We start from the raw sequence: 25,407 nt of genomic DNA on the forward strand, positions 1-25,407 counted from the left end.
ACAGGATCTTGAAGATATTCATACATCCATGTTCATTGTGGCATTCGTCACAATAGCCAGAAGGTGGAAGCAGCCCAAATGTTCACTGACAGATGAATGGATAACCCAAATGTATACACATAGAATGGAATAGAATTCAGCCTCAAAAAGGAAGAAAACTCTGACACATACTATAACATGGATGAACCTTGAGGACATTATGCTAAGTGAAATAAACCAGGCACAAAAGGACAAGCATTGCATAATTCCATTGATACGAGGTCTTTAGAGTAGTCCAACTCACAGAGACAGAAAGTAGAAGGGTGGTTGACAGGGACTGAGGGGAAGAGGAAATGGGGAGTTGTTTAATGTGCAGAGAGTTGCATTTTTGCAAGACGAAAAAGTTCTGGAGATTGGTTGCACAACAATGGGAATGTAACTGCTGCTGAACTGTACAATCAAAACTGGTAAAGATGGCAAGTATTATGTTATGTCTATTTTACCATTAAAAAAATAGAATTGTTAGGATAAAGTATTCAATTGTATAGCTCAGACAAATTAATTTGCCTAAAGAAGTTTTGATCTGCAGGAAAAAAACCCAGCTATTATAAAAAGTAATGCTATAAATAATATATTCTATTTTCAGACAAGAGAGCAATCTATACAAAAAATTATTGATAATGATGAATGTGATAATTATGATAATGGTGATGATGATAATAGTGAATGTTTACTGAGAATTCACCAGGGCCCAGCACCATGCTAAGAGTATTTTGAATGCATTTAAATAATGAAAACAATTCTTTTGTATTATTCCAATTTTGCAGGAGGACTCTAAACTCAGCAAGGTTGATCACTTTCCCAAAAGGGAACTGTGATGGGGTGCTTTTGCCAGACCCAGGCCTCTCTAACTCTGAGGGGTGTGCTCTCATAGAATCCCAAGGATCATTTTCCCATTACATACTTGCTACATACAGAAGACAATGCAGATACTTCTGAGAATCGCCAAAAAATCACTCAACTTAGAAATCCTTTTCAGTTTCTACCTTAAAAAGAGGGAATAGAGAAAATCTGGTTACTCACATCACTCTGCAGTGCATAAGCCTTCTTGGCAAGGTCCATGTTAATGCTGTCCGGCGGGCAGCTGTAATTGTGTAAGAGGTGCTTATAGTCGACATCACTGGCAATTGCCTGAGATTTCTTAGCTTGAGTCACTTGGAGCATATCAAGAGGTGCCGTGTAGATAGTTTTTGACTTTTCATAGTTTTTACGATATTCATGCTGTGAATAGGAAATTACCATTTATTAGCACAAATCTTCAAGGGATTTCCAGAAAAGCACAGAGATCTCTCATAAACAACAAATACAAGATAGAGATTTTTTCTTTCTAGTTAGTTATTTTTTCCTAAAATTTTATCATATGTTTCACATCATTGAAACCGCCCCTCCCAAAATCATGGGCAGATGCATGGACAGATCTTCTCAAATCTTTGTTTATATCAAAGAGGAACTGTCAGACAGTAGGAATGGGCCACAGCTTCTGATTCAGCCAGCTATTATTTTATTTTAAAACAGGGTTTTTCAAGGACCACTAGCAAGCATGATTTCTGCTAAGGTAATCTAACCTTGGAAGAGTCTTCCATTAAAGAAGTATTTTTTAAATTGTCAAAAATCATTTGACAGTCATTTCATACTTCTGATTTTATAAAATGACTACTTCATAAACAGAGCTGTACACTTGACTTCTTGACTTTTCTAAAGTCATCTTTAAGTGAATAGTTACTGATTTTTCAACCTGGCTATTCTACTTTGGACAACAGATAAGCCCCACTGAGAACCCCAGAGGTTTTTCCATACTAAGTTTAATTTTGGTAACAATTTAAAAGAAGTTTCAGATTTCAGCAGTTATAAGACCTCAAAGGAGAAAAATTTATGAAATTGACCCACTGAAGTAACGTTGGCCCTTATGTACAGTGTTCTCATAAACCAAATGTCCTGACTGGCCTCAGAAGGCACTTTCATCGGTTAGTTTTCTGGAATGGTTAGACAGGGTGTTAATTAGGTCAAAGTCCCAGCTTCATCATGTCTGCTCACCAATTACCTTAAAAGAGAGGAAAATTCTGACCCAGAATTTTTCCTTTAGGAAGATTCTAAACCTATTATATCTCCCTATAATCACATAAGCTCTAAAGACAGTGATCCAAGCTAGCAAGTATAGATGTGCATTATAAATCTCCTGCAGAAATTCCTTTTACAAATAATCCAATCTTTTAACTTTCTTAGGGAATATAGTCTTCCTTCTAAAACATTGTGGGTAGTCAGTTTCACAGAATAAATTCCTCTCTTAATTGTAAAATCTAGGCCCTGGTTTATGAAAATAAAATATGGAAACTTTATGATGGCATGCAAGAACACTGAAAAAAATAAAGACAGTTTGTCTTTATTAGAAATAAACGGATAAAGCAATGTTGCAATAGCAGTTGGTGTGTGGAAGTGTTTTTGACTAAATTGTTTTGACCCTTTTGTTCAAGTTCAGATAAGCTCACACATGCTGCACATATAAAAGGTTGTCAAAGCTCCAAATGGCTTTATTTTTATTTTTATCTATTTATTTATTTGGTCCCACCGTGTGGCCTGTGGGATCCCAGTTCCCCAGCCAGAGATGGAACCTGTGCCTCCCTGCAGTGGAAGCGCAGAGTCTTAACCACTGGACCACCAGGGAATTCCCTACTGATTTATTTTTTTATTAAAGTATAGTTGATTTACAATATTAGTTTCAGGTAGACAGCATAGTAATTCAGTGTTTTTACAGATTATGCTCCATTAAAAGTTATTACAAGATAATGGCTATAATTCCCTGTGCTGTACAATACAACCTAATTGCTTATCTATTTTATGCATAACAGTTTGTGTCTCTTAATCCCATACCCCTATCTTGCCTCTCTCTCCTTCCCTCTCCCTACTGGTAACTATCAATTCAAGTTTGTTTCTATATCTGTGTCTGTCTCTGTTTTGTTATATACGTTCATTTGTTTTATTTTTTAGATTCCACATATCATACAGTACTTGTCTCTCTCCGTCTGACTTATTTTACAAGCATAATATTCTCTAGGTACATCCACACTGCTGCAAATGGCAGAATTTCACTCCTTTATGGCTGAGTGATACTCGATTGTATATATATACCACATATTCTTTATCCATTTATCTGTTGATGGATGCTTAGGTTGCTTCCATATCTTGGCTATTGTAAATAATGCTGCTATGAATACTGGGGTGCATGTATCTTTTTGAACTAGTGTTTTTGTCTTTTCTGGATATATGCCCAGGAGTGGAACTACTGGATCATATGGTAGCTCTATTTTTAGTTTTTTAAGGAACCTCCATACTGTTTTCCATAGTGGCTGCACCAATTTACACACCCACCAACAGTGTAGGAGGGTTCCCTTTTCTCTACATCCTTGCCAACATTTGCTATTCGTAGACTTTTGGATGATAGCCATTCTGACAGGTATGAGGTGATATCTCATTGTTGTTTTGATTTGTATTTCTCTAATAATTAGCAATGCTGAGCATCTTTTCAGGAGACTGTCAGCCACCTGTATGCCTTCTTTGGAAAAATGTCTATTCAAGTCTTCTGCCCATTTTCTTTTTTTTCTTTTTTTTGATTGCTTGCTTTCTTGATACTGAGCTGCACGAGCCATTTATATAGTCTGGATGTTAACCCCTTCTTGGCCATATCATTTGCAAATATGTTCTATTTCATTCTTTTACATGTAGCTGTCCGGTTTTCCCAGCACCACTTATTGAAGACACTGTCTTTTCTCCATTGTATATTCTTGCCTCCTTTGTCACAGTTTAATTGACCATAGGTGCGTGAGTTTATTTCTGGGCTCTCTATTCTGTTCCACTGATCTCTGTGTCTGATTTTGTACAGGACCATGCTGTATTGATTTCTGTAGCTTTGTAATACAGTCTGAAGTTTGGAAGCATAATACCTCCAGCTTTGTTCTTTCTTCTCAAGATTGGTTTGGCTATTCAGGATCTACTGTGGTTCCATATAAGTTTTAGAATTATTTGTTCTGGTTCTGTGAAAAAAGTTATGGGTATTTTGATATGGATTGCATAACCTCTGTAGATTTCTTTGGGTTGTATGGGCATTTTAACAACATTAATTCTTCTAATCCATGAGAATGGGATATCTTTCCATTGTTTTGTATCACCTTCAATTTTCTTCATCAATGTCTTATAGTTTTCAGAGTACTGGTATTTTACCTCCTTTGTTAAATTTATTCCTATTTTACACTCCCATTTACCACTGCAACAAAAAGAATAAAACACCTAGGAATAAACCGACCTAGGGAGACAAAAGGCCTGTATGCAGAAAACTATAAGACACCGATGAAAGAAATTAAAGATGATACCAACAGATGGAGAGATATACCGTGTTCTTGGATTGGAAGAACAAATATTGTGAAAATGACTCTACTACCCAAAGCAATCTACAGATTCAATGCAATCCCTATCAAATTACCTATGGCATTTTTTACAGAGCTAGAGCAAATCATCTTAAAATTTGTATGGAGACACAAAAGACCCCAAATAGCCAAAGCAGTCTTGAAGGAAAAAAACAGAGCTGGAGGAATCAGACTCCCTGACTTCAGACTATACTACAAAGCTACAGTAATCAAGGCAATATGGTACTGCCACAAAAGCAGAAACATAGATCAATGGAACAAGATAGAAAGCCCAGAGATAAACCCACGCACCTATGGTCAACTAATCTATGACAAAGGAGGCAAAGATATAGAATGGAGAAAAGACATTCTCTTCAATAAGTGATGCTGGGAAAACTGGACAGCTACATGTAAAAGAATGAAATTAGAACACTCCCTAACACCATACCCAAAAATGAACTCAAAATGGATTTGAGACCTAAATGTAAGACTGGACACTATAAAACTCTTCGAGGAAAACATAGGAAGAACACTCTTTGACATAAATCACAGCAAGATCTTTTTTGATCCACCTCCTAGAGTAATGGAAATAAAAACAAAAATAAACAAATGGGATCTAATGAAACTCCAAAGCTTTTGCAAAGCAAAGGAAACCATAAATAAGACGAAAAGACAACCCTCAGAATGGGAGAAAATATTTGCAAACGAATCAACAAAGGATTAATCTCCAAAATATATAAACAGCTCATGCAGCTCAATATTAAAGAAACAAACAACCCAATCCAAAAATGGGCAGAAGACCTAAATAGACATTTCTCCAAAGAAGACATACAGATGGGCAAGAAGCACATGAAAAGCTGCTCAACATCACTAATTAATAGAAAAATGCAAATCAAAACTACAATGAGGTATCACCTCACAGCAGTTAGAATGGGCATCATCAGAAAATGTACAAACAACAAATGCTGGAGAGGGTGTGGAGAAAAGGGAACCCTCTTGCACTGCTGGTGGGAATGTAAATTGATACAGCCACTACGGAGAACAGTATAGAGGTTCCTTAAAAACTAAAAATAGAATTACCATATGATCCATCAATCTCACTACTGGGCATATACCCAGAGAAAACCATAATTCAAAAAGACACGTACACCCCAATGTTCACTGCAGCACTATTTACAATAGCCAGGTCATGGAAGCAAACTAAATGCCCATCGACAGACGAATGGATAAAGATGTGGTACATATATACAAAGGAATATTACTCAGCCATAAAATGGAACAAAGTTGAGTCATTTGTTGAGATGTGGATGGATCTAGAGACTATCATACAGAGTGAAGTAAGTCAGAAAGAGAAAAACAAATATCGTGTATTAATGCATGTATGTGGAACCTAGAAAAATGGTACAGATGAACTGGTTTGCAGGGCAGAAGTTGAGACACAGATGTAGAGAACAAATGTATGAACACCAAGGGGGGAAAACCATGGTGGGGTGGGGATGGTGGTGTGCTGAATTGGGCGATTGGGATTGACATGTATACACTGATGTGTATAAAATTGATGACTAATAAGAACCTGCAGTATAAACAAACAGACAAACAAAAAACAACTAATACTAAACTTTCTTTGGGTTATTTGTATGGAAATATGTTAATATAAATGTTTCAGACATTACATGAAATTTCTAAAAATCTTATATGCTCTGGTATAATGTTATAAGTCATAATTCTAGTTATTACTTTAAAATGTATAACTCAGAAATAACTAAATATCCTTGTTAACTGCATTATTATGAACTTTCATCAAATCTTTAACCATGGTCATTTTTAAGTCTTTTGTCATTTACAGACAGTTCTGGGTGTACTCTGATGCTTTTGCAAAAATATTCCTATAAAAGGATTTCATCTTCAAGGAATTCATGGAAAAGACTCTGACAAGTACAGGTTTCTGGTAACTGACTACACTGCTGAACTGAATGAATAAGCATTTTCATAACTCTAATGGAAAACTGATGTATTCATAAAAGTGCTAACAAAAGATCAAGATAAAAAAAATTAATTACATGGGACTGAGTGAACCGATGAGGATGATTATAATTTTTGTGACTTTCTGTTTGAATTAAAAAAAATTTATTCCTATTCTTTTTGATGCAATTTTAAATGTGGCTTTTTTTTTTTACTTTCTGATAGTTCATTATTAGTGTATAGAAAAGCAACAGATTTCTGTATATTAATCTTGTATCCTTAAACTTTACTAAATTCATTTATCAGTTCTGATTGTTTTTGGGTGCAGACTTTAGGGTTTTCTATATAAAGTATCATGTCATCTACAAATAGTGACAATTTTACTTCTTCCCTTCCAATATGGATGCTTTTTATTATTTTTTTAATTAATTTATTTTTTCTGATTGCTGTGGCCAGGACTCCCAATACTATGTTAAATAGACGTGGAAAGAGTGGGCATCCTTGCTTGTTCCTGAATTTAGAGGGAAGGTTTTCAGCTTTTCATCACTGAGTGTGATGTTAGCTGTGGGTTTGTCATAAATGGCTTTTAATTGTTGAGATATGTTCCCTCTATACCCACTTTGATGAGTTTTTATCATGAATGGATATTGAATTTTGTCAAATGCTTTTTCTACATCTGTTGAGATGGTCATGTGATCTTTATCCTTCCTTTCGTTAATGTGGTGAATCACATTGATTGATTTGCAAATATTGAACCATCCTGCCTCCCTGGAATAAATCCAACTCAATTATGGTATACGATCCTTTTTATATACTGTTGGATCCAGTTTGCTAATATTTTGTTGAGGAGTTTTGCATCTATACTTAAAGATATTGGTCTGTAATTTTTTTCTAGTATCTTCTTCTGGTTTTGATATTAGGGTAATTGTGGCCTCACAGAATGAACTTGGGAGTGTTCCATCTTCTTCAGTTTTTTGGAATAGTTTGAGAAGGATAGGTATTAGTTCTTTTTTATATGTTTGGTAGAATTCACCTGTGAAGCCGTCTGGTCCTAGATTTTTGTTTGCTTGCATTTTTTTTTAATGCAAATTCAATTTCACTACTAGCAATTGGTCTGTTCAAATATCTGTTTCTTCTTGATTCCGTTTTGGCAAGTTGTATGTTTCTAGAAATTTGTCCATTTCTTCTAGGTTGTCCAATTTGTTGGCTTATAACTGTTCATAGTATTATAATTTTTGTACCTCTGTGGTATTGGTTGTTATTTGTCCCTTTCATTTCTTATTTTTTTTATTTGGGTCCTCTCTCTTCTTCTTGGTGATCTTGGCTTTATCAGTTTTTTTCTCTTTTCAAAATAACAGCTCTTGGTTTCATTGATCTTTTCTATTGTTTTATTAAATTTTCGTTTTATTTATTTCCTCTCTTATCTTTATGATTTTCTTCCTTCTGCTGACTTTGGGTTTTGTTTGTTCTTCTTTTTCCAATTCCTTTAGGTGGTAGATTGGGTTATTTATTTGAGATTTGTCTTGTTCTTGAGGAAGGCCTATATCGCTATAAACTTCCCTCTTCAAACTTCTTTTGCTGTATTCCATAGATTTTGGAGTGTTGTTTCCATTTTCATTTGTCTTGAGGTATTTTCTGATTTCCTCTTTGATTCCTTCATTGACTCACTGGTTTTTTGGGGTTTTTTTGTTTTTTTTGTTTTTTTGCAGTATGCAGGCTTCTCACTGTTGTTGCCTCTCCCATTGCAGAGCATAGGCTCCGGACACGCAGGCTCAGCAGCCATGGCTCACGGGCCTAGCCACTTCGCGGCATGTGGGATCCTCCCGGACCGGGTCATGAACCCGTGTCCCCTGCATTGGCAGGCGGACCCTCAACCACTGCGCCACCAGGGAAGCCTGACTCACTGTTATTTTAGTGGCATGTTGTTTAGTCCCAAATGGCTTTAAAAGACTCTTTTTAAAAGCGATGTGTGCTCTGTATCTGCAGCTTAGATTTTAGCCTGAATATTATTTGAGAATGACTCATCATTGACTATCTCTTTTGGTTGCCAACATGAATCAATTAACAAGTACTTATTGAACACTTATTATGCACTTAATAACTTAGTGTTCTAATGGGTTCTGTGGTAGGGTAAAAACCAAAGATAAACACACACGTGCTGTCAATGGGAGCTATAACTTTCTTGAGTTGAGACAAAATAAGGAACTGGTGAAGAAGATAGTATTATGTATGTGAGCACTGTATACTGACTGTATATAATCACACTGTATCTAATTCAGTGTGAATTTACTAGAGAAAATAACTGAATAAGACGTTTAAAGTGCTGTATGACTATATAGTAAATGTGAAATGATTTAAAGAAGGTTTAATAGCTCACAATATGAACACATGGTTAAAATGAAACTAAATGATACAAACACCCTTCTCTTTCACCATGAAAAGCTAATATTTGCAAGCTATGTTGAACATTCTTACCACTTTTAAGGGATTCTCCAAACATTTTAAAACACAGTGTATATTGCAATTTTCAATAGTATATGTTTGCCTCTCTACGGTAAGAATTTTAACTGGAAGATGATAGATATCCTAAAGGCAATCCTTAGGGAATCCATGAATTCTCTATGAAAGTCAGGCAAAAGATGTGAAAAAAACTCCATTTCCCTAAAGAGATGGACCAGATCTTTTATCACATTCTCAACGGGGCCTATAATTAATGGAATCTTAGACCTAGGCCAATACTAATTACTAAAGTCAGTAAAGAGCAATGTTAGCTATACTAAGATTTTTATCTCTGACTCATGATTTTCTTCCAAAATAAAGTCACTTTTTAAACCACAATTTTAAGTTACTTTTCAATTAGAAAATATGAAAACATCTTAATGTTTTCCAAAAGGTGTTGAGAATTACAATCAATATTCTACTAAATATGAATACAGGTTTTTTCAAAGTGAAATGAAGATCAAGTACAAATCATTAATTTCTCTCCTCAAACATGAGAGGTGCAAGAGTCTGGGGAATCATTGTACTTCTAAAGTTGTCCTCAGCAGTTCATTGTTGTGAACCTGAGAGAGCCCATGGATATGGAATCTTTTTACACCATTACCCTTGGGCATGTTGACTGGGACACAATCTTGAAAACAAGACAGATTCACAAAAGCACTCACATCACTCTGGTTTTTGGCCGTCTTCAAAGAGTGCAGCATCTTGGGATCATCGTTAATGCTGAGGGCTCCAATCATCTTTCCTTTGCTTTTCTCATAGTCTTTCTTGTACATCACCTGCAAAGACATCACACGTGCCAGATCTCACTCATCAGGAAGATCGCTGAGGCCCCGCCGTCCAGGTGCCCAGGCCATACTCACATCGCTAGAGTTCCTGGTATTGGCTTTGGCTGCCAGCAGGGGAATGGCATCCACCTTAATGTCAAACTTCTTAGCTTTGGTCTTCTCCCAGTCATACTTATAAGCATTCTGGACAGAAAATTTCAGCAGAGGAATGGGCAAAAGTAATATGCATGTTATCACACTTTAAAGACTAGAGGGTAACCCAATACCTTGTCTTAATATAAAAAGACCATTTTCTTTGTTTAAGAAATTGTGCATATTTTAGATAATTCTCCTCAAGATGAATCTTCCAATTCTCTAAGATTAAGTTTCTCTACTCTCCATGAGAATATTGTATTATATTAACTTCATTCTAGTTATCATACTAATATTTGATTCCTAACACTGAATATTTTATAGAGTGGCACAAATATTCTATAGTTAACTTACTTTGTATTATATAAAGGCACCATTTTCATTTGATCTCAAAGTCCTCTGAAAAGGTTATTTCACGAATCATTGCAATACTCATTGATGCTGGATAATTTTAGTACTTATTTAAAGAATTGTTGAAGAAATTGAAACCCTCAAGGGTAATTTGACTTTTCTATAAAATTAAGTTTGGAAATGAAAGATAGCAATGGATACCTGGCCTTATGCCTTTTGAATACCCTATATCTTTTTTAGTGCAAGTTCTCTTACATGTAGAAATAAGTATCATTTGTGTGAAATAAGGGACTTTATATGCCTGGGGAGTAAACAAAATGAAACTGTATCTTAAAATATGAGGTCCTGAAAGAAAATTATAGTATAGTATAAAAGGATATATGGCTAAAAGAGCTTACATTAAGATTTGCAATTAAACATACATGAACGGTGGTATTTTGAGGTTTGGTTAAAATATATTAAGATTGTCTCATTGTATGAAGCTACTTATAAGATTGCTACACACATTTTATAAGGTGAGTTTAAAGTTACCCTGGCAGAGGCATAGGGACACAATACAAATGTTAACTGTTATTCCCATCTTTAACATTGAAATATTTATTCAATGAGGCAATTCAAAAATAAAAGCATAGTTGTCAGTATAACACATGGCATAGTGCACAAGGAACTCACATCACTCAGGTTATAGGCGTTGACTTTGTGCTGGATAAAGGCAGGAGTATCTGGAGGTATATGGCACTTGAACTTTTCGTTTTCATGTTTTGCTTTGTAATTTAGCTGAGAGCAAGAGAGAGAGAGAAAATGAGCCATTTAGTTCTCAATTCAGAAGAAGATTGTTCCAAAATACAAAAGAAAAAAAAATATTGGGTGGTACATTTCATGAGATAAAATGTAAAATACATTTTGTTAAATAACAACTGACAGAGTCGTTAAGATCAAAAGAGAAATCCACCTGGAGGGGTGGGATAGGGAGGGTGGGAGGGAGGGAGACGCAAGAGGGAAGAGATATGGGAACATATGTATAACTGATTCACTTTGTTATAAAGCAGAAACTAACACACCATTGTAAAGCAATTATACCCCAATAAAGATGTTAAAAAAGAAAAAGAGAAATCCAGATCTAGGGTGGGCCACTCTGCCTTACTGACACTGCATAGAGGATAGTTGACAGCTGTTATCATATCTGTCACCATGGTAGGGCCCTAATGGAAAGAGGTGGCACTTCCATACGTGGGAGCTCCCCTCTTTATATATCACAATTGGTCCTGTAGGTTCTGAGAGTGACAGCCTTTCTTCCTTTCTGCTGTCAACGCTCAATCACTGGAAAATCTTTTCTAACAAATCTGGTTATGTCCCCTCACATGCATTATGGTTTGTGGATACTCTAACTGAAGCCTTCATTTCTGGCCATAATCTACTGAGGTTACTTTTATTTTTCATTTTTTTATTTCAACACAAGTTTGGAAATTCACACTGAAAATTTATATGATAAAATGTATCTCAAAGACTCCATTTCCTAAAAACTTATTTGAGAGACAGAGAAATCCCATGTACTGAATACCCGCTCTGGGCCAGGATGTGTACTATGCGTGTATCTTCTTTCACAATCTTCAAAACCACCACAAATTATCAAAGGGAACTATGAGGTATGGAGAAGTTAAACAACTTTCCTAGGCCCCAGGTCATAAATGACAGAGCTGGAATTTGAATCCAGTTCTCTCTGACTCGGAAACTCATGCTCTTTCCAGTGCATTAAGCTACGTTAGTTTCCCTTGCAGAGCTCTTTTACTATAATTGTTATCCACCCAAGAAGATGTAAGGTAACTAAATAGGAAAGTATTTTAGGTGATTACAAATATATACAAGTTAAACTTGTTAAAAGTTACGTAGCCTTTTTTATAAATGTGACAAGTCACTGGATTTCACGTATAGAGTTATGATATGCTATCCCTCATAACTGGATTTCTTGGATATTTAGGGGAACTTACATCACTCAGCTGTTTGGAATTGACTTGGGCTTGCACCAGAACAGGAGAGTCGGTGACCTGAGTGAATTTTGTCTTATCTGGGTGGACTTTGTAGGTGTACTGTGGGGGAAAGAGAATCACGTTTAGTAGTATCACTTGTCAAATCCGAGTTGGCCTATAGGCCAAGCAAGCAGAACCCCATCCCCCAAAAGAAAAGAAACTTTCAGTAAGCAAAACGCATTTTTTCTAATTAGACTGCAGTTTCTTTGAGAGATGCTCTTACATCTATATAGGAAACTTTCCCATATCTACAGATTGCTGATTACTTTTCTTTGGGAAAATGAGCTAGAATTAGCACTTGAGACATGTGGGTGACAACAGGGAAAAATAAATTGTCTTTCTTACAGACTCCTTGCTTGCATTTGTTTGCAAAAGTGTCAAAATATTAAATACATCTTGATCACTAGATACTGTGGAGGGTGGTAACATTCACAGTTTATACTTCAGACTTACATCTTTACACTTATCTAGTTTCTTGATTGCTACATATTCTTGAGTTATGGTCTGGGGGAAGAAGCCTTTGCCTCTGTCCTCTTCATATTCTGCTTTGTAGTTTTTCTATGAGGAAAAGAAATCAGACATAAGGATGCAACCAGTGTATTCATGCCCTAAAAATGTGTTATTTGGGAAGTCAAACAATTGCCTTAGAACTTACATCACTGTTCTGAGCTGAGACTTTCATGCAGTGTGTATGATATGGATCCTCAAAGCTGCCTACATAATGTCCCAAAATATTCTTTAAGTAGGAATCTTTATATTTAGTCTGAAAGACAAAACATATTTCATTTGTTTATTGGCAAAGTGATGGGTCTTTGATTTAACAGAGGAAATGACCATGGGGTGGCTTACATCACTACTGAAGTTTTGCAGAACTGTATCAAGCTTAAATTTGGGGGTCTCACAGTAATTTATGCTCTTTGCCTTTGTCTTTTCATAGTTTTCCTTGTACAGTTTCTGTCAAAGAAAAAAAAAATCAGTTACAGTAGATTCCTGTCACTCCCACCCTGATTATTACACTTGTATTTTCCAACACTAAACAAAGGAAGAAGAAAAAATATATTACCTGTCAACTGTCTAAAAACTGACAATCAAACATTGGAGTGTCATAAATGATAAACCTTTTCTATTTGCAATTATTGTAAAGTCTAAGTTTTTAATATTCTCCAAAAAATTAAGAAACCACTATACTGCCTCAGACCAAGACCTTAGTTGTAGAGGTTCTTGCGTATCTGAATTGCTGCCTTTTAGACCTCCCAACTCAATACTCTTCCCTCACTAGTGATGCCCCAGTAAACAGGAATACTCTGAGCAACAGCAAATTTTTCATTTTTTTTAAACAAACCTTCATGGAAAAAGTCTAGCACACAGAGAAATACGCACTCTTCCTCTTCCCACCAAGGAAAAAAATCCCTCATCATACGAGCAGACAGTACACCTTAAAAATAAGGTATATACAAGAGTCTACTAACTCCTCTTCTCTGCTAGGATTTATCTTTAGCTCTAAAAGTTACTGGATTTTACAGGGCACAACATGATTTTTTCATGTTTGGTTTTGAAATTGTAAATAGTGCTATTCATTTTCAATATTTTTATATTGCTGTCTTTTTCAACAAAATGGATTTGAACTTCAGTTTTTATACATTTGATAAAGATGACCTTCATTTAGGAAGCAGGCGATGTGCTTTGCATTGATTTCCCAGTAGAGCTATTTGAACAGATCCATTTACATCCTCTCACCTGCCACTCCACTCGCCCCACTCCTCAGTCACATGTACACATTTCTGTGGTGCTGACTTAATTCAAGGCACAAAGAAAAGACAACTAACTCACACAGAGAGCTACATATAATCCTCAAATACTGGAAAATTTAATACTGCCTAACTGAAAGGGAAAAACTCAACTGATCTTATGTTCAGTCTCTTTATGTATTGATATATAATCAAAGTGGTTTTGGGCTGTTAGTCTTTTAATGCCAGGCCCAGTTCTCACTTATCTAATCTATTTGAAACCTAATGGATTAGACAAGCTCTTAATATTCCACAAGTAGAAATTGCTCTGAAGACTTAGGGAGCCATCTTTTAAGTTCTGCTATCTGCAGATGATGGTTTCTGGGGCCAAGACCTGAGTAGAAAATGGCAGAGTTTGGGGAGAGAAGTTGTGAAACACAGGACCTCTTCCTTCTTCTCCTAGCAGCAGGCTTGAAGAGCACAAGGGTAGGGCAGTAAGTGGCTTAATCTTTCTCTCCTCCCCTTTCAAAGTCTCCTTCTGCCTCTGTCAGAATCACAACGTTCCTACAATGTACTCTTTGCCCACACAAAGGCATAGGCTCCTGGAGTTTATAAGCAAATGAGGATTTCCCTGCCCGCTGAACTAAGTCCACAGGCTCCCCAAATTGACACACATCATACTCAGAGGCACTAATGCCTTCCTGTGGTTAGACAGCTCCAGGGAGACTGTTACACCATAACCTTAAAGTATTTGTAAAGTTCTATTTGCATTTATTCATTATAGAAGGAGAGAAGTTTCATCTCTCTTGCTGCTAAGGTTAAAAACACACTTTTGACAAGAATATACTTACATCGCTTAGGGCAACTCCTGCCGCCTTCAGCTGCCTAAGCAGTGGGTTTTCTGAAGCAGGAAGTACATTATAATCTGCTTTTCCTTTATTCTTTTCATAGTCTTCTTTGTATTTTACCTGTAGGAGTGAAATAAAGTGATAAAGTAACTCGCCAGGTTATTTTTGCTCTCATCTCTATTACAGATATTATGACATAGCTCCACAAATCGATTTTCTCTTTAGAAAAATGGCAGCTTGACATTTCATAAACAAAATATTCATAGTAACTTATGACAGCAGCAGGGAAACTGCATACATTTTCAGGATATCTTTTCTTCTCATTCATTTATTCATTCAAAAATATCCATAAGGCATTGATTACGTTCCCGGCCCTGGGACAGATAAAAGAAAGAGTAACACATGGTCCCTGACCTCAGAGAGACAGGGAGGGAAGGCGGGGGGCAGGGGGAGAGAAATAATAAAAAAAAGATGCACATCATAATAACGACAGTACATCATGCCCCAGACACCTGCTGCTCCAGAACCCTCATTCATCTCTTAACCTCCACCTGCCTATGTGCCAACACATTTTTAAAGAAAAAAGCTAGAAGCTTCATGCCTCATCCGTGACTATGTGTGTGAGCACATGTGTATTTAATGTACACGTGGGAGGAAGAGGAAGGGGCTGGGGCTAGATGAATGCTGGCAACCTCATCTTCTCCTTCTGCACCCCCCTGCTTTGCACCTTCAATTCCAGCTATGACAGAAGCTTTAAGCGAGGGCACAAAAGCCCCCTTCAGGCGCATGTCCAAAGGAAAGAAAACAAGAAACTGGTCTTAATCTTTACCATGATCTCCAGTGCCAGCCATTTGTTCAAGCAATGTAATGCGAGAATATAGACAAGTTGAGGGAATCCTAGATAATCTGCCAACATTTAAGAACCTCAGAAACAAATACAATCATCTTGGTATCCAAAGGCAGGAGATACACTCTGAAATACAGATGCACCACCCCCTAGAGCCCAAACAGGGGACTCGCAGGGGGTGTTCTACAGGAGTAGAGGATATAGATAACCTCTCTATCTTATAGAATTATCTATTTCCTTGAAGAATGGAAACAACCAGAAAGGAAATTTCACAAACCCTACTATCCACCTATCTGCATCTTGGATTCGCAACCTCCTCTCCTGTTTCTGGGGAAGCCATCCCCTCCTCTTAAGTGCCAGGTCCCTTCCCCTTTCCCCTATTCTAGGACAACACTCCAGCCACTTTCTTCCCCCGGCCCTCAACATCATCACCTTTTCCCACTACACTGGATTTTTTTTCTATCAGCATAGAAACATGGTATTTTTGTCTCCTACCTAAAAAAATCCCCTCTTCACCTACTTATCCATCAGCTACTACCCCTTTTTCTTCTTTTCTTTTCAGGAAAATACTTTGGAAGAGTGGAGTACACTCAAATTCTATTTCTCTTTCATTCACTCACGAACCCTCTCTAAGCAGATTCAATCAAATTTCTCTTATTAAGTTCACCAGAGACCATACATTGATAAATCCACTTCAGAAACATTTGACACAGTTGCTCACTCCCTTCCTTCTTCACCTGCTTCCCAAGACATCACTTTCTCCTAATTTTGCTCCAATCCCATCTCACTGATGTCTTCACATGGAAGCACTCCAGAGTTCAGTCCTTAGAGTTTTCTGTCTACACTTCCTCCCTTGATGGCCTCCAGTCTTATGACATTAAATACAGTCCATATGCTACTGACGCCCAAATTTATACAGCCTTCCCAGATATCTCTCCTGCAACTTCAGACTCATGTAATCAAATGCCCACTTGACATTTCCTCTTAGGTGTCTCAAAGGCATCTCAAATTTTACATATCTGAAGAGCTCAGGTCTCCCCTCTAAAAAGAAATTACCTACTCCTTCCACCATCTTCCGTATCTTGACAAAGGGAAACCCCATCCACCTAGTTGCTTAGACCAAAACTTTTCTCTCATAACCCACATCCAAGCCATCAGCAAATCAGGTCAGCTTTACTTTCAAAATACTTCTCATCACTTTCTGTGCTACCCTCCTGGTCCAAAATATCACTGTCTTGCACCTGGATACTGAAATAGCCTCCTAAGTGATGTGATTTTTCTGCTTTCACTGCTCCAGCAGAGCCAGCACCAGGGTTAGAATCAAGTCTGATTGGCTTTGAACTTATTGCTCTTTCTGGTGCTTTAGAATGCCTAGGAGTAGACTATTTACCAAAGTCACTCTATAGAGTATATGAGCAGATCCATGGATTCAAGTATCTTGTCTGTGACTATATTTTCACCAGTTAGTAGGAAAATAGAAAAATGATGGTAGTTGTAAGTGTGAAGTGTCTATATGCATATAAGGCTGCCAGTTGCTTTTTCTTGAGAAATTCTTTTGTCCTTTCTACTTCTGGGTATCAGAACGTCCTTTAGTCTAAGAAATGCTGAAGATGGCAATTGAGTATTGTGAATTCTCCCACATGGCAATTAAAAAAAAAAAATTTGGTAGCCCTATTGTAATCCCAAAGTATTTTTCTTATTGTTCCCCTAAGAACCTTTTTTTCCCATTATATACAAAAGTAAGAGTTGTAAGAAATTCACCCACACTGAGACCATCAAGATAAAAGAGAGAATGTCCCCATACCTTGCTAGTTGCCACCCCAGCTTGTTTATTCACTTTGTACTCTGGTGTTTCAGTCTGCATGAAGTAGATCTGGTCTTTCATATTCTCAAAGTCTTCCTGGTATTTCCTCTGTAAGACATTAAACATGCTGGAGAACTGCTGAGGGAACAAACTACGTAAATATTTTGTATGCGATGACAGAGGCTATTTGGAGATGTTACCCAAAGCCATGCTCCTCTTAGCTTCTGCAGGTCAGATTACAATTATAGAATGTGGTGCCATCACAAAAACCATTAGCAACTTAACAGAGACTTGGGAAAATTATAATAGGCTGAAAGCCAACTTCAAATAAGGAGCTCTCAAAGGCCAGAGGCAGAGAACTTAAGCGAAGAGAAAAAGAGGACTTATGTTTTCCAGGGAGGAGAATCTAGGAAGAAACTAATCAGTTTCATAAATGTACCGTGCGAGTGCCCAGACACAGAATAAACTTAAAAGGGCCCCTTTCACCTGTACTCACTTTGAAACCATATTGTTCCTATGAAAACCGAGGCAAGAATAATGGAATCCAATAAAAACAGCATTTCTCAAAAGGAAGGAAAGATTGTGGAATTTCTTTCTAAATAGGAACACTACACAGGTCTTACCCCCAAGAAGAGGTGCCCAGATTCAAATGTTCCAGTACCATTGCAGGAGCAGCAGGTGGCTAGAAGTCATACAGGAAAGGGTCACCCTCTCAACCCAAGGACATCTGGCAATCCATTCCTACTTACCGTGCTGATGTTATTAGTATTCATTCTGGCGGTTGCAACTTCAAAGCAAGGTGTCTCACTCCATTTGCCTTTGATTTTATTTTCATAGTCTTCCTTGTATTTTTGCTAGGATAAAAAAACAAGAAAGAAAGAAAATAAGACAAGCAAAATCTGGGAATAAGGCAAATAAGACAGCTAATTAAGTGGTAGTGGTTGGCTTTTAAAAATATCTTGACCAGGCCCTTCCTGGGTACTTAACAGATGTCTTCAAATCTCCCAGTATAGTGTCAATTTACCCAAAAGAAGTTTGGGTGCAGGGGATAGAGGTATCAATCCCCGCTTTGCTGAGTTTAGAGACTTAGTTCATTGAGAACTCACAGATGGTCCCTGATGTTTGAGGAAAGAGAGAGTCGGATGCATCTTCCTTCTATAATTCATAGTTATAATAAAACCACTCAACCCCAGATTTTCATGCCCGATGAACTTTGCCATTAATTTCTGAACTTTACCAAAACTCCTAGTTATCCAGAAAGCAACACCACAACAAAATTTGGCATGTAGGCCAATGAATAAGACTTCCTGGTTTAGACTTAAAGAAATTTTAATGAGAACTGACAAGTAATTAAAAAATTGAACTGCTGTCCCATATTAACTCACAAACACCACACCACCTGAATCTTAGGCTGTGAGCTCCTTGGAAAGAGGAATTATATCTTTTTCATTTTTGAATCCTCCGGATCTAACACAAAATGCAGTATGCAGAAGTTACCACATAAATGTATGTTCAACTATGTTAAATTGAACCTAGTCCATGATATATTGACTACCTTGGCTTGAATATTCTTGGAATCGAATTAACCCCAAATTTGGGACATGAGCCCGAACCAGAGCTGGGTTAGAGCAATTTCCCCTCCTTTGCTCAATAGAATGTGTCCACAGACATTACCAGGGGGTCTCAAAGTGTTTGCCTGCCTATACCCCCACCATACTCTCCAAAGAAAAAGAAAGTCATTTTCTGTTACACCTTTAAAGAACAAGTACCAAGGGTGGGTGATATGCAAAGCCAGAGAATTTGAGTCATAGGAAGCCCAGCCCTCTCTCTAACATCCTATATCCTTTCTTCTCAAAAGGTTAACATTCTAGATCCCAGTTTCTCCTTTCAGGTCCAGACCTAGTGTCAACTGGAAATTCCAACCTGAAATCTTATATCTTTCCTATCATGAGTCTGTAAGAAAGCAGAGAAGCAGGCACAGAGAAGCTAAAGGGACTTCCCAGTGTTTCTTACAGAACCCCCTGTAACAACCCCAGCTGGTTGTAGTAGGCACGGTGTACATGAACAGCCCTGCCTGCCTACCCATCTCTATGAAACGCGCTGAGCCAGGAGGAGGTGCTGGCATGTACTTGATGGCTTTGGCCAAAGACAAAGGTGACAGACTTGATTCTGAAAGGTACAGTAAGGAAGGATGGTAAACAGAATGTAACGGCAATATAATCATTACAGATATGTGTTCCTTATGTTAAAATCTGAACTGGAGGCTGTAAGACAAAGGGATGGATCTGGGAGACATAATCTGACAAGGAAATGCTATGAAATTAAGGCACGAAAGGGAGTAGATAAAGGAGATTTTACGTTTTTGGAGAGAAAGGAAATGATACTGAAACATGGGTCAAAGCAGCTTAAGAGTGAGGAAAACTTCAAAAGAAAGGCAGCAAGTCCCACATCTAAGTCACCCCTGGCAGCCCTACACCTCTCTTACTGGATGGTTTGTTGTTGGATGGACTGCTACCCATCACAAGCACTTCTTCCCAATTATTATTGGGACTATTATTATTTGACTATTATTTTGGATGCACAACAGCCATTTAGAAGTTGGAAATCTGGATGAGACTGGGATGAATAACTATCACCATGGCTGAATCTAATGACCTTCATCCACAGCCCTCCTCCCCTTGGATCATATTGTTATTCCACAAAGCAAACCCAGTTGTAGCAATGCTTTCAAAGTACCCAATGCTGTCTCTGCATCCAGCAGACTGCTGCAACCCAATAGGCATATAATCCAAGCCACCACTGTAATGTTAGGTTTTCTAGTAGCCATACTTTAAAATGCAAAAAAGGAACAGGTGGGAAATTAATTTTAATAATATATTTTACTTAAGCCAATAGATGTCAAATATTGTCATTTCAACATAATATAAAATAATTAATGAGCTATTTTACCTTTTGTCATACCAAGTGTCCAAGATCCAAGATCCAGTGTATATTTCACACATATAGGACTCAGTTCATACCCTCACATTTCACGTGCTCAATAGTCACATGTGTCTGGTGGCTACTCTATTAAAAGTGCAGCTCTACAACCTAAGTGTCCATCGACAGATGAATGGATAAAGAAGATGTGGCACGTATATACAATGGAATATTACTCAGCCATAAAAAGGAAAGAAACTAAGTTATTTGTAGTGAGGTGGATGGACCTAGAGACTGTCATACAGAGTGAAGTAAGTCAGAAAGAGAAAAACAAATACCGTATGCTAACACACATATATAGGATCTAAAAAAAAAGAAAAAGAAAAAAATGAAAATTGTAAGAACCTAGGGGCAAGACGGGAATAAAGATGCAGACCTACTAGAGAATGCACTTGAGGATATGGGGAGGGGGAGGGTAAGCTGGGACAAAGTGAGAGAGAGGCATGGACATATATACACTACCAAACATAAAATAGATAGCTAGTAGGAAGCAGCCGCATAGCACAGGGAGATCAGCTCGGTGCTTTGTGACCACCTAGAGGGGTGGGATAGGGAGGGTGGGAGGGAGACGCAAGACAGAGGGGATATGGGGATTTATGTATACATATAGCTGATTCACTTTGTTATAAAGCAGAAACTAACACACCATTGTAAAGCAATTATACTCCAATAAAGATGTTAAAAAAAAAAAAGAGTGCAGCTCTAGACTAACTGGCAAGCCTAAATTAGTGGAGAGACTGATTATAGAGGAGTTTGAAATAGATTTTTTTAAAAATCACTTTCAAGTACCCACCCCGCATACTCAAATGAGGTAAAAGAATGTTGCAAATATTAAAAATAGATTCATTTTTCTTTCTAAATGACTACTTGAAAGCCATTTTTTATTTTTCTCCCCCCCAAAAATAAATAAATAACCATCCTTCTCTCTAACTGTCCTTCTCTCCAATCTTATTTACAGTAGCAACACTTTCAGGAGGCCACCTCTTTGTAAATAGTTAGTTCTAAAGTTAATATCTGCTTAGCCCTGCCTGGGCAAAATTGCAGATTCACGGTATTCCTATCAGTGAAAATTTACTGTACTTAGATCTTTTATCCAAATAGCCCTTGGTTACACCAGTAGGTAATCTGCAATGTCAGACACTAAAAAATATTGCTGAACAGACTTCATCATCTGTAATCTTCTTCATTCTCCTTTACTGGAGACATAATTTCCCCCAAAATACTTAAACAAGATAGAAATCATGAGGTCCCATCACAATTCAAGCAGAAGACCAAACTGACAGTCAACTCCACAGAGGGCAAAGGAAAGTATTTAAAAGCAGCAGTATCCCAGAAGAAAGTGGCCTGATTTGGGCCAAATTAAAATGGGAATTTAGGGGCTTCCCTGGTGGCGCAGTGGTTGAGAGTCCGCCTGCAGATGCAGGGGACACGGGTTCATGCCCTGGTCTGGGAGGATCCCACATGCTGCGGAGCGGCTGGGCTCGTGGGCCATGGCCGCTGAGCCTGCGCGTCCGGAGCCTGTGCTCCGCAACAGAAGGGGCCACAGCAGTGAGAGGCCCACGTACCGCAAAAAACAAAAAACAAAACAAATAAAATGGGAATTTAGCATGGATCTATTCATCAGTTGAACATCTGTTTCTCTGCATTCCCTGTCAGGGCTGCATTCCTCAGAGCTAGTTTACCAGACTAAATACAGACAGAGTAAGCTGTTTGCCAGGACCTTAAAAATTATGAGGTGCACTTCCCAGGGCTGTCTAACCAAACTACATCTGAGAGACCACTCATGCACTCTTATTTTCTCCAAGTCTGAGCATAAAACTATACAGGGTCTGCACTGAATTAAAACAATCAGATCCTTTGTGGAAATTTGCAGTTACTTGGTTACTCTGTTAGTATCCCTCTCATAAGTCAAAATGTCAAAGGACATCAGGACATGGGTTCTGTTCTCAAAACACTTTCCCATGTATCAATCACTGAGTCATCAAGCTGGCTGAGTATTTATTAACATGGTTCCACGGTGTTAATGGATGTGTTTCTTTAGCTGTAGAGTTTTCCGGTCATATACACAAATACTCTTAGTGTTTGTGTTGCGTTTTTAGGTTTACCTTAGTTACTTTCTCTGATGGCTGAGATTATTCAGCAGAGTTTTCAAGGGAAACAGTGTCCCAGCCCCATTTACTTACCTTGCTCACTTGATTGGTCACTTTCTTGGCAAATTCTATATCTGGAGGATCCGGCAGAGATGTGAATTGAGTTTGCTGTTCAGCGTGACCTTTTTTGTAGGCAATCTGACAAAATAAAAGACAGGGATGCTCAAGAGCTATAGCAAATTAATCTACTTCCCACATTCCATTTGTTGACATTTTTTAGAAAAGGCTATGTCTTCCACTTTATTTGAAGTCTTACATTTTAGAGTACCGTAATTTATCCTTTTAAATGTTACAGGTCCTTTCTCTCAGCTTTACTAGGGATTTCAATTCCTTTGAGTCTTCCTTCTCCAAGACTATTGGCCTTACATCCATCCCCTTCCATTCGTCTCCACACCATGATTTACAACTAAAGATATTCTCTTAAGTAGCACCCTCAACTCCCATCCCCTTGTCTTTACATCACACCTGCTCACAAACTCCCAGCTCTGGAAAAGTCAAGCACACACTTCAGCTGTTCTTATATCCAGGATGCTGAGTGCTGCTGAGGAAAATCACACAACTCTATGGATTAGGTAATGACAGCACCATAAGCAGGGTTAAAAGGGACACTGGAAGAAGGTGCAGAGGTGGGAGAGGGAACCTCTGGAACCCAAGCCTCTAGTTGAAATCTATGTGTCTACCCAATGGTATGTTCTGTGAACAGCTACTTGCTTGGTGCTCCGTGCCCAAAACTCTGCATTTATGGTATCCAATTGCTACTTCGCCTTTACTGGAGCTTGAACATCCCATTTTGTGTCTCTGGTCAGCCTCTACTCTCAGTGACTCGTCTGAAACCCCAACACTGTCCAATCCGCTCCATTTTCCTCTCAGCTTCCTCTTTCATAAAGACAGGCTACACACTTATCTTTATCTATCCTCATCCCTGCCTCTCCCAGCCCCTGCATGGCTCAGAGGAAGCATCCCTTGCAGGGCACGAGTCCTGCACATGGGGTGCTGTTCACTCCAGTAGCCCTGGGTACCCAGCTCTAGAAGCCACCCCTCTTCTTTCTTACAGATTCAACAGCCCCCCCTTCATTAGCTTCTTTCCTTCAGCCTACAAAAGGCCTCTTGAACCTTAAAATAAGCACTGTGCCCATTAACTATGCATCCCCCTGGCTCCTGTTCTCCCTTTTTTCTTCACTACTGACTTCTCTGGCTTTTTCTTCCACCAGTCTTGACCCCTGCCTCTAACAATGCAGAACATTCACAGATCCCCAGACACACAAGGTCCTTTTATGCCTCTGAACCTCAGACATGCTGTTCCCTTTCCCTGGAAGCTCCAACTCCACCCTCTCCCCATCTGCTTGCAAACTGCTACTCATTCTTCATGTCTCAGGACAGGCACGATTTCACCTCTTGAGCCTTTTTTGTCTTGATGACCTTCTCCTGGGATCTCACTCAACTTGGCCCTTACCTCCTTTAAAGGAATTATCAGATGACACTGACACTGTAACTGGTTGTTTACATGTCTGTCCCACCTTGGATTGTGAGCTCTGGGATGGCAACCTCTCACTTGGGAACCCTGTTCCCTGTCTAGTACCTGACTGGAGCGAGGGTTTGATGACTGATTTCTGAATGTGTGTTTTACAAACAGAGGCCATCGGGGGAGATCTGAAGAGGAGAATTATCCTCCCAGCTCTTCCACTACTCAGCTGTGAGACTTCTACAGATGATTTCTTCTTCCATGTGGCAGTATCCTTATTTATAAAGTAAATAGGTAGGATAGTTCCAAGGTCACAATCATCTTCATCATACTTTAACCAAGTCTAACTATATCTTATTCTAAAAATATCTACCTCGTGCCTATATAAACGCTTTCACAAATACTAAGTCGATTGGGATATAAAAGACAGATTTTAAAATGTATTTGTATTAATTCCATGGCTTATTTTCTTTTAAATAAGTGAAGACTTATTCTAGGCATAGGGCAACCTGTATTTTCCATGACTAGCTAAGGCCTTAAGGAGAAAGCAACATTCTGCCAGGAGAAATGCTTACTAAGTATGACATGCTGTCAAGAACTTTCTGAGAGATCAGATCTAGAAGTCCTAATTTCTGAAGAACCTTTGTTCAGAATTCTGTCTAGTTAGAATTCGGTACTCTGGATCAGCTTAAAGACTCTCAGTGTTTGCAAAGTCATTTGTCTCTACTTAGATAATAAGGAAACCATGGTAAGTAGGGTTAAGGACACAGAGAGGGAGAGAGAGCCTCTGAAACCAAACACTTAGCTCAAAATCTATGAACATACCCAGTGGTATGTTTGTGGACAACAGCTTGTTTGGGGCCCTGTGTCCAATAACTGTAGAAGTTCATGGTGCTGACAACGGTATTAATAGGCATGCTGGTAATCTGATACTTGGTCTGCAGCAAAAATAAAAGCCATACCTCAACTGCCAAGTCTTTCTGAGGCAAGGATGGGAAGATTCTACTTCGTTATTATAAATTCTTCTTCATTATGTCTTTTATTGAGATATCTCAAAAAATGTGGTCAACTTTAATTGTTCAAAGTCCATAGCACTAAAGTGGCATGGAGGTGACCCTTCATCTCTCCATTTTGTGGGTAAAAGGAGACATTTGGAGATTAAGAGTCTTCTTGGAAACTTCTCCCTAGGCTTACATGACATGGCATTTCCTGGTTCCCCTTCAACTTCTCTGACCTTTATTCTGTCATTCTTCTGTTGGCTCCTTTCCAGGTATCCTAAGTGTGGGTGTCCTCCAGAACTCTGCCCTTGGCCAAACACTGTTTTGCCTCCCTCATACATTTTCATGTCTACAGTTGTCAGTCTTTAAAAATTATTTGACTCAAATATTAATCTCT

The 25,407-nt window shown here is 38.2% G+C and overlaps 1 protein-coding gene across 1 annotated transcript in view; it reads right to left on the reverse strand.

Annotated features, from left to right (window-relative positions):
• The window catches only part of NEB (nebulin), a 225,892-nt gene that overhangs the window by 187,589 nt on the left and 12,896 nt on the right, over positions 1-25,407 (reverse strand). Inside the window, exons 9-20 of the mRNA XM_082841069.1 lie at positions 22,584-22,688; positions 18,171-18,275; positions 17,422-17,529; positions 14,774-14,890; positions 13,045-13,149; positions 12,851-12,958; positions 12,649-12,753; positions 12,157-12,255; positions 10,841-10,945; positions 9,761-9,868; positions 9,563-9,676; positions 1,063-1,260 (exon numbers count right to left, since the gene is read on the reverse strand). Of these exons, the coding sequence (XP_082697195.1) occupies positions 1,063-1,260; positions 9,563-9,676; positions 9,761-9,868; positions 10,841-10,945; positions 12,157-12,255; positions 12,649-12,753; positions 12,851-12,958; positions 13,045-13,149; positions 14,774-14,890; positions 17,422-17,529; positions 18,171-18,275; positions 22,584-22,688 (1,377 nt within the window). The remainder of the gene's footprint in view (positions 1-1,062; positions 1,261-9,562; positions 9,677-9,760; positions 9,869-10,840; positions 10,946-12,156; positions 12,256-12,648; positions 12,754-12,850; positions 12,959-13,044; positions 13,150-14,773; positions 14,891-17,421; positions 17,530-18,170; positions 18,276-22,583; positions 22,689-25,407) is intronic.

Source organism: Leucopleurus acutus (assembly GCF_964270905.1).
Source record: "Leucopleurus acutus genome assembly, chromosome: 6".
NCBI classification, from domain to species: domain Eukaryota; kingdom Metazoa; phylum Chordata; class Mammalia; order Artiodactyla; family Delphinidae; genus Leucopleurus; species Leucopleurus acutus.